The 9,632-nt window shown below is 36.4% G+C and overlaps 1 protein-coding gene and 1 non-coding gene across 4 annotated transcripts in view; one reads left to right on the top strand and one right to left on the bottom strand.

The window, feature by feature from the left end:
- Positions 1 to 792: 792 nt before the first annotated feature.
- The window catches only part of MRE11 (MRE11 homolog, double strand break repair nuclease), a 65,671-nt gene continuing 56,831 nt past the window's right edge, over positions 793 to 9,632 (bottom strand). For all 3 annotated transcript variants that reach the window (XM_023511455.1, XM_012814190.2, XM_023511460.1), the window contains exons 17-20: positions 9,007 to 9,065; positions 7,625 to 7,692; positions 4,047 to 4,122; positions 793 to 941 (exon numbers count right to left, since the gene is read on the bottom strand). In XM_023511455.1, the coding sequence (XP_023367223.1) occupies positions 885 to 941; positions 4,047 to 4,122; positions 7,625 to 7,692; positions 9,007 to 9,065 (260 nt within the window). In that variant the 3' untranslated portion in view covers positions 793 to 884. The remainder of the gene's footprint in view (positions 942 to 4,046; positions 4,123 to 7,624; positions 7,693 to 9,006; positions 9,066 to 9,632) is intronic.
- On the top strand, positions 1,143 to 1,247 carry LOC111724534. The gene has a single exon (XR_002772824.1). It is a non-coding gene; the product is annotated as a U6 spliceosomal RNA (small nuclear RNA).

The raw sequence follows: 9,632 nt of genomic DNA, 5'->3' as shown, positions 1-9,632 counted from the left end.
TAGTTATATTTCAGTCTTCTAATATAACCCAAGTTCAACTCACCATTCTACCTAAAAAAGAACAATATTTTCAAGAAGATAGTTAAAAATTTTTTTGCCCTTTTTCTCCTAGAAATAGGTATAATACATTCATGAGAGAGAATCTTAATGATAAAGTGTAACAGAGAATTACTACAACTCAATGTGAATATAATCTTTTAAAGTCTTTGTTACAATTGGAATAAAGAACTTGGTAATTCTAACAGAATGTTATTTTTAATAAAAACTTATTTCTATTATTAATAAAACTAAGAGGTACTTCTAATCATTCAAAGTCTTATAACAAGCACAGAAAAAACACATACTTAATAACAAATAGTGAGCTTAGGCACAGTTTCACATAGATTGTTTCACTTTCAAGAAATCAAAAAGCTTTAGGAAAGTATTACAATTATGAAAAGGTTAAATTTTTAAAGCTCTTTCCCTCAACTTTGGCTAAATGTAACCACATTAAAATACTGACATAGTCCATGATCATGAAAAAGAAACATAAAATGGTAGATTTATTTTAATCCTTATTTAAGAATGATATTTAAACAAAGCTCTTTACTATGCCTTTCAGATTAAAAAATAAAAACTGATGGTATACAGATGTTCTTGAGCTGGGAAATTCCTAAAGTAATGGAGTCATGTTCAGGAAATGATATTCAAAAATATAAATGAATATCATTTATATTCATAAAATAATGAATTTATTCAGGAAACATGAATTTTTCTGTTAAATACAACTTTTTCAACTGCTTCCATGAAAAGCAATACTTTAAAATTTTTCAGTTGTAAATTCTTAGCTTGCAATGTTCTAATTTTTCCTTTATCTTAAAAATTTCTAAGTGACATTTAATATATTATCTTCTGTTTCTTCTTAAAGAACTAGTGTTCATAAAAGGATCATCATCATCATCCTGAAATGACATATAAATGTTATGTTAGTGACTATTCCACACTTCACTGAAATAAGACAGAAGTTCTTATGGGCAAATCAATATTGATCAGAGTCACCTTCTTCTTACATACAAGGTAAACTCCATTTTTCCATTTTCTTTATAAATGCAAAATATATAAGTCCATTTAAATTCTTAGTGAGCATTAAAAATAAAATCTTAGCGCTCGCTTCAGCAGCACATATACTAAAACTGGAACGATACAGAGATGACTAGCGGCCCCTGTGCAAGGATGACATGCAAACTTGTGAAGTGTACCATATTTTAAATAAGTAAAATAAATACATAAAAATCTTACCTGTTATGCATGTGTATATCTCTACACCTATAACATATACCATATACAATTCCCTCAATTATTGGCATTAATAATAGCAGATGAGGTGTGGTTATGTGAGGAAAAAATAATTCCTCAAGTCATCATGTTTGCTTTTTGATAGGTTTTTTTCTTTTACATTTCATTCTGGTACATCTGCTGTTCTGGGGAAATTACCTCAGAAGCAGCTATCACTCTTACTTACCATTACTCATTTAATGCTAGAAGTCAACTCTTAGATTAATGCAAAAAGCAACCTAGTAAAGCAATCTTTCCAACAGTTTTTTGGAAAAAGAAGTAGATGGAAAATTTAAGAGATCCAGTGTTGCATGGCAAGCATAAACAGAAATATTAACTATTGCCTAAGAATTTGATGAAAGAGAAGGAAAACAACTAACAACCCTCAGGTAAGCCCAAGGTGTATAATTCAATGAGGATAAGATACAAGTGATTCTTATGTATTCAGTAATTAAATATTCAGAAGATCAAGCAAATTTGTTTACCAATTTTTGATTTATGTTCCTTTTAGGACATTAATAAAAGAAACTACTATTTGATGTTAGGTTTAACACATTCAAACGTCAGCTAAGTTAACCATTTCTGGTGAGAAATGGATGCACTGAAAAAATACAAATTCACTTTCATTTACTGATTCATTTGCTATTATGAAAGGCAGAACTTTAATGAACCAGTTTGGATTTACTAGAAGTCTAATAGAAACTTGCTAATAGTTTTTCTTTGCTGGCAACATAAGCTAGTAGATTTTTAACTGTAATATGTATCTAGATGCTTTGGATGAGTCACTAACTGCTAGCTTCCCTCCTCTAGCAAGACATTAGTATTAATGGTAGATTGAGCTCCTATTGCTATTTTTCTTCACAGCCTGAGTTGTGGTGAAACCTCTCAAGCTGTTTAAAATCACAGCTGAGATTTAGGGAAGACAACCACAGCAGCTGAAGCGCAAAATGAAAGGGGCTGAGTTATGTGTTGCAACACGGATAAAGGTTGAGGACACTGTACTACATGAAATAAACCAGTCACAAAAGACATATCCTGCATGATAGAATATCTTTATCAAAAATAGGCAAATTCACAGAAAGAGAAAGTACAATAGTGGCTGCCAGGGGCTGGAGAAAGAGGGGAATGAAGACTTATTTAAGTGGTACAGAGTTTTAGTTTTGTAAAACAAAAAGTTCTGACGATCTGTTTTACAACATCATAGACACACTTAACTACTCCTGAATTGTGCACTTAAAATGGTTAAGATCTACTTCAAGTAGAATGGCCATTATTAAAAAGTTGAAAACAAACATAAGTTGGCACAGATGTGGTACAAAGGGAACAGTTACACACATACACTACTGGTGGACTATAAATTAGTATAACCCCTATGGAGATCAACACAGAGATTTCTCAAATAACCAAAAGTAAATCTACCATTTGATCCTGCAAACCTACTGTATCTACTCAGTAGAAAAGAAGCCATTACATCAAAGAGACACCTGTACTCCTATGTTTATCAGAGCACAATAAACAAAGATGTGGAATCAACCTAAGTGCCCATCAACTGATGAGTGGATTAGGAAAATGGGGTGCATATATGTGCCATGGAGTATTACTTAGCAATAAGAAAGAATGAAATAATGTCTTTTGCAGCAACTTGGATGGAACTGGAACCCATTATCCTAAGTGAATAACTCAGGAACAAAAAAACAAATGCCACAAGTTCTCATTTGTAAATGAGAGGTAAACTACGACTACACAAGGTCACAAGAGTGGTACAATGGACACTGGAGACTCACGACAGGGGAAATAAGGGAGTGAGGAATGAAAATTCAGCCTATGGGGTGAAATGTACACAGACTCTACCGACTCTACCACTAGACAATATATACATGTAGTGGAATTCAACTTGTACCCCTAAACATATTAAAAGTGAATATGTTTTTTTAAAAATGGTTAAGATGGTTAAGTTTTATGTTATGTGTTTTTACCACAATTAACAATCTTTAAAAAAAAAAAAAAGGAAGGGATTGATAGCCTAAGAGAAACATCTCCAAGCAATTCAATAAAAACTGCCAAAGGCCCTTCAAATGGCAGCCATGGAGGAAAGGAAAAGGCCAGCTTCCTTCGTTCATGCAGCTTTAATTCAACTTCATTGAAACAACAAATGAAAATGGCAAGAGGCAAGTTATGATTAGCCTGCCTCCTATTCCTCCTCATGCAGCCAGAGATTTGATGGTTGTCTGGTCTAGACGACCGTTTGCGGTTTCCGCCACATCTCCTACAGAGGGCGCTCCAGTCAACGCCCGAGTGCCTCTGTGCTGTGACAATCACCAGGCACCGTCTCATGTAAGATGCGCGTCAAGCGCACAGTGAGTACTCAATAAATACTCCACTATAGAACTATTAAAAGCTCTGGGGACAGCAGCATCATCATTCCTCCAAATATGAATGGCAAAAGCAAAAAAAAAAAAAAAATTCTGACCCTCTACTGTTAACTGGGCAAATTAAAAGAGAGCTGAGTGAAAATCACATTTTAAAAACTTGCAGGCCTTTTATACCTGAGGTAATAACCTTGACAGGCACTCAACAGATGTTACTGGTAGACCCTTTCCATTAACTATAGTTCAAAGAAAGACTAGCAAAGAAACTATTTTTAAGATAATTTTTAGAAACAAGCAGGTAGTCCTTATTTAAATTTTACAAAGTTAAAAATTAATTGAAATTTAACATTATTATTTTATTACCTCATCTGATTCAAAATCAACCCCTTTGGCTATTTGGCTCTGGGACATAGATTTGCTGGATGACACACTGGAGCACCTAAGGCCAAAAAAAAAAAAGAAAATGATGAACCACAGGATCTATCAAATGTCCTATGCATGTGTTTTTCAATCTAGTAGTAGCCATGAACAAAAATAGCACACAATTCCCTTCAATCTACATAGGAAAAAGTCAAAACTTAATGGGACCAAGTCTGAATTATAGGTCTGCCATTTACTCACTATGTGCTCTTGTTAAAGTTATTTAATTTTTCTGTGCCTCAATTTCCTCATCTGTAAAATGAGGATAATAGTTTTTTAAAGATTAAATGTGTTAATATGCTTAACACTTAGAACAGTGCCTGTCACATGTTAAGTACTACAAAAAGATTAAATTACTATAGTTCCTACCAGATATTAAAATGTATCCACTACCATCTACTTCTGAAAATTGTGAGAACACTTAAATATTTTCAATTCACATCTCAGCAAGAAAATTATGATTTCTACTCTTATGAAGTTTACTTATAGTAAATTCCTAATTTTTTTTATTGATAAGAATTTTAAATTTCCTAGCCTGCCACCTCATTTTTTTTTTTTTTTGAGACAGGGTCTCAAATAGTTTTCACATTTTGAAGTGGCTACATTTTAAATGGTTCTTCAAGTACCTACCTACATAATATAATATGCACAGTTTTGCATCCTGGCCTGCAAAGCCTAAAAAATTTACTGTTTAGGCTTTTAAGAAAGAGTTTGCTGATCCCTGTCTTAAATAATAGCAGTTCTTTGTAGTAGAATTCTTTGTCTACAGTTTTATTAACATGTTTTGGGATGTTATTACAGCAAAAGAAGTATGTCCAAATGTCTTGTCTAGACAAAGAAGATAAGAATTAAGAGATCTCACATCAGAAGTAAACAGCAAAATTTACAGATCCTTATACACAAAAGTAAGGGAAAAGGGGATCTGTCAGGCAAACCTGAAGGCAGGGGTCCTCAAATTTTTTAAACAGGGGGCCAGTTCACTGTCCCTCAGACCGTTGGAGGGCCATACTGTGGGCCCCGGGATGAGTCAGCTGCTAAGCAGGACAGGCAGCGGTGGCAAAAACACCTGGCGGGCCGGATAAATGTCCTAGGCAGGCTGCATGTGGCCTGTGGGCTATAATTTGAGGACGCCTGCTTAAGAGTAACTAAGGTTCAGAGGCAGAGGATCTACAAATTTATCAAGATCCACACCTAAGTGACAGAGCTTAAATACTTGAAATTATAAATGAAATAACATACACACCCAGAAATTACTAAGAAACTCCGCATAAACAATCTAAATTGTTATTCTGTTGCCATCATTAGAAGCACAACTCTGTCAATTTCTAAACAGCTTCTTGAAATTTAAATGATTCTTACTGCTTACATGAGCTTCATTACTATGTCAAACAAAAACCCTGAGGCGTTTGGGAGCAGAAGTGTGAGTACCTAGGTGACCTTAGGTAAGTCACTTAGTCCACTATGCCTCACTTTCTCCATCTGTAAAATAGGGATGACAGCGTTACAGGTCTGTCTATCTCCTGGGGCTTCTGTGAGCACCACGCAAGCTCATTTATACACAAAGTGCTTAGAACAGTGCTGGGCAGGTACAAAGTGCTAAACAACCATCATTTACTATTACACTAATACCTCATGTCTAAATAAGAAGTCAGTAAGCATTCATACTGCTGAGAAGTAAACAACCCGAATGATCATGAAAAGTATTTTCTATAATACCTTTAAAGATATGTCTAACATCCTAAAATAGTATTTTTCATTAGTTCCTTGATCCACTCTTGGAAAAAAACGAAGAAAGCTAGACCAGATTTGTTGGTGAGTGCTTTAATTTGTAAAGGAAAGAAAGAACAACCAAAAAGGACTAGAAAAGGGTTTCACTTCCTTCTAGAACCTAAGGTATCCTGATATTCTTTCAATATATCTCCTTTTCCCTCAGCAAATTTGAGTTAGGTTTCTAATAGCCGGAGTCCTATTTTACATACATAAATGAGCCTGAGAAATTCAAGTAAATGTTCATGGACTAAAAGAACACCTTCAACTATCTAACACAAAATATATAAACCTACTTGCACCTGTGCTTATCTTGGGATTTCTTTTTTTTTTACTCCTCCTATAAAGGCCAGTAAGAGCTTATAGTTACACGTACTCTATACTCTCTAGGATTTTTCTCATGTCTTTCTTGTTCCTTTTTCTACTTTACCCAACTCTAAAGTTTATAACTACAGGACAGGAACACAAGCCTGCCTCTCTGTGTGTTTCCAGGTCATCCCACCCACCCCAATGGCTTTATGTACCATCTTTATGCTATCCAGTGGTAAACCTAGATGTCATTTCAAACCCTCAGTTAAGCTCCAGATTCACATACCCCATCACCTATATAACCCTCCTTCGTGTAAGTTTCACGGGTACTCTATACTTCACTTCTAAAGCAGTTTTTTGTTTTTATTTTTTTTATTGAGGTAGTCTCACTCAGTCACCCTGAGTAGAGTGCCCTGGCATGATCATAGCTCACAGCAACCTCAAACTTTTGGGGTTGAGTAATCCTCTTGCTTCAGCCTCTCAAGTTACTGGGACTACAGGCGCCTACAACAACACCAGCTACTTTTTCTTTTTTCAGTACAGATAGGATCTCGCTCTTGGCTCAGGGTGGTCTTGAACTCATGAGATCAAGTGATCCACCTGCCTCAGCCTCCCAGAGTGCTAGGATTACAGGCATGAGCCACCACTCAGAACTTTTGATTATATGCCTGAGAACACTACAAACCCCTATTCCTCCCCTCTTCTATGCCCTCTCTAGATATGCCATATTCTGAACGCTCAAGCAAAAAACCTCAAAGTCAATCTTGATTCCTTATTCTCCTTTACTTCAAATAATTCAACCCATCCCCAAGTTTTGTTATGCCTGTTTTCAAAATATACCCCCAAAGCATCTCTTCCCCCATTTCGCCTGCCACCAGCCTATGCAGCCTCCATTGCCTCTCAGCTGGACTCCCACTGGACCTCCTTTCAGGTCAGCCTGTTTGCACTTGTAGGTCCTTCTGCAACCACAGGGATCCTTTATAATGTAAATCAGACATCTCTGCACCCCCCCCCCCAAAATCCTCCCCTGGCTTCCCTATGCATTTATAATATGCAGTATAAAAATTCAAAATCCTCACATGCTCACCTGTCCCTGCAGCAGGATTTACCCCTTCCTCTCCTCTCCATTTTCATCGCAGGCCACCTCCTTTCCACCAGGCTTTTATCACTGTCTCCTAAATTACATGAAGCTCATTTCTTTCTCAAGAAGACTCAGCATGTGCTTTTTCCCATGCTTCTTGCAAAGCCAAGTCACTCTTCTTATAACTTCAACCTAATACAGCCTCCTCAGAAGCCTTCCCTGACCACCTTCAAAGTGATGTCTGTGCCCTGGGCCACTGGCTCATTCTTGAGGCACCCAGCATAGAAAGACATGTAACTGTAAAATTCTGGAAAATTTTAAATTTTTTCAGATGATTCTTTTTGTAGGAAGTCACTGCACCTACCTTTGATCTGTCTTTGAAGTGGTAGGAAAAATGTCATCTTCCTCATCTGATTCATCCACCTCAATCACCTGGGGGGAGGGGTGGGACACAAAGTAACAAATAGTTTTTCTGGGAATGGAACATCCAAATAAAAATGAGTTAAATAATTGAATCTCAAAGTGTGTGTGTTTTTTTTAAATATACAAAAAAGTCACAAAAAGGAGGTAGAAACCAAGTTAGCAGCAACTATTACGACTGAAGCTCAGCCTGAGCATCCTCCAGTATCTCTCTTCATTCACAAATATTATTTTCTATTACATGTCTTAGCTCACTTCTCTCCTGGCCATCCCAGGACCATGGCTACCTAAAGGAACACACAGTTAGACTGGTGAATGACTCACCCAGGCTTACGTACAGACTGTGCCCTGCTATCTCCTTCTTGAGTTTTGACAGCATGTCAGACCATCAGTGTTCCACCTCCAACTTTAGATGAGGTAACAGAATGTACTAGGTATCTTTCTGTTACATTTATCCTTGTTAAATACCGTTTGTTACTATTAAGATTCAATAAAGATTTCTGAGTCTCAATTCTATCATTCAAAATACTAACTACTTCTGCACATTTTGTATTATCATGATACTTAATAAGCACATTTCCTAAGTCTTCATCTAGCTAAAGTGCAGATGAGGATGAAACCAGGAACAAAGTACTGAACAAACAGCACCAGGGCCAAGGATGCTGCTAAACATCTCACAATGTAGGACAGTCCCCACAACAAAGAGTTACCTGATCCACAATATCAATAGTGCTCCTCTGGCTCGGCGACTGTAGCTCAGCGGCTAGGGTGCCGGCCACTCACACCGGAGATGGTGGGTTCGAACCCTGCCTGGGTCTGCCAAACAACGACACTACAACCAAAAAATAGCCAGGTGCCTGTAGTCCCAGCTACTTGGGAGACTGCGGCAAGAGAATCACTTAACCCCGAGAGTTGGAGGTTGCTGTGAGCTGTGATGCCACAGTACTCTATGCAGGGTGACATAGACTTTGTCTCAAAAAAAATAAATAAATAAACTGTGCCCCTCTGAGAAACACTTTCAATATTAGTATTCCACGCATGGCCCTTTTAGTTCAACACTATTATCCTTAAAAATATTACTGTATATATAACAATTATGGACTACTAATGAAGTGAATCTCTATTATTTTTAAAAAGAATGAAAGAAAAAACCTAAAACAAAACCAAATCCTAGAAACCCTCAGAAAAGATAACTAGTAAAGCTTCTCCAGCTTTAAAATTCCATAATTTTTCTTCTTTAATTTACTTTGTAAATCAAAGAGTTGACAATTCATAAGGTAGGGAACGTACATTAGCAAAATACAAATACAAAACTGTTTTCCTTACCTCTGAATAATTCTTGGTAGCAACATTTCGAGAGGGTTGCTGTCTTGTAGATTTAAAGGCTATAATTGAAAAGATGAAACATGTATTATATTATTCTTAAAATAACTTAGAAAAGAACTATACATTTCTTTAGCTGAAGATTTTCTAAGTCCTATCTGCAAAACCCACGACCACTAATTATAAAACCATTTATATTATTTAAAATCCAAGGAGAGGTAAAATTACATGTTCAAATAACTCAATGCTTTGCTGTCAGTCTTATGACTTCCCAGCTTATTCAAATATAGTAGTAAGCGCTGTTCATAAAACCAACACACTAAAATAATTTATAGAAAAATAGCTAAAGAATAAACTCTGATCACATGAACAAGTGAACTCTAAACACACTGAAGGTAAGCCTGCTAGTCCCTCCCTGGTGTGTCAGGAGCCATGTGGGTCCAGAAGAGCTTCCTCATTCCCCTGTATTGGAATGAGGAAGCCACGTCTCCTAAGTCTTGCCAGTTTGCTAGTATCAAAAAAACTTCTGCAAGTTAACCCACAAACTAAACAACAAGGAAAGAAAGGAAAGGCAAGGAAAGAAAGAGGATTTTAAAAAGTCAAATACTCAAAGAATTCCACAGAGTCCA

This window comes from Otolemur garnettii, unplaced genomic scaffold (assembly GCF_000181295.1).
Source record: "Otolemur garnettii isolate 467f Iridium unplaced genomic scaffold, OtoGar3 scaffold00001, whole genome shotgun sequence".
NCBI classification, from domain to species: domain Eukaryota; kingdom Metazoa; phylum Chordata; class Mammalia; order Primates; family Galagidae; genus Otolemur; species Otolemur garnettii.
The sequence above is the reverse complement of the archived record's forward strand: the minus strand, read 5'-3'. Positions and strand labels throughout refer to the sequence as shown.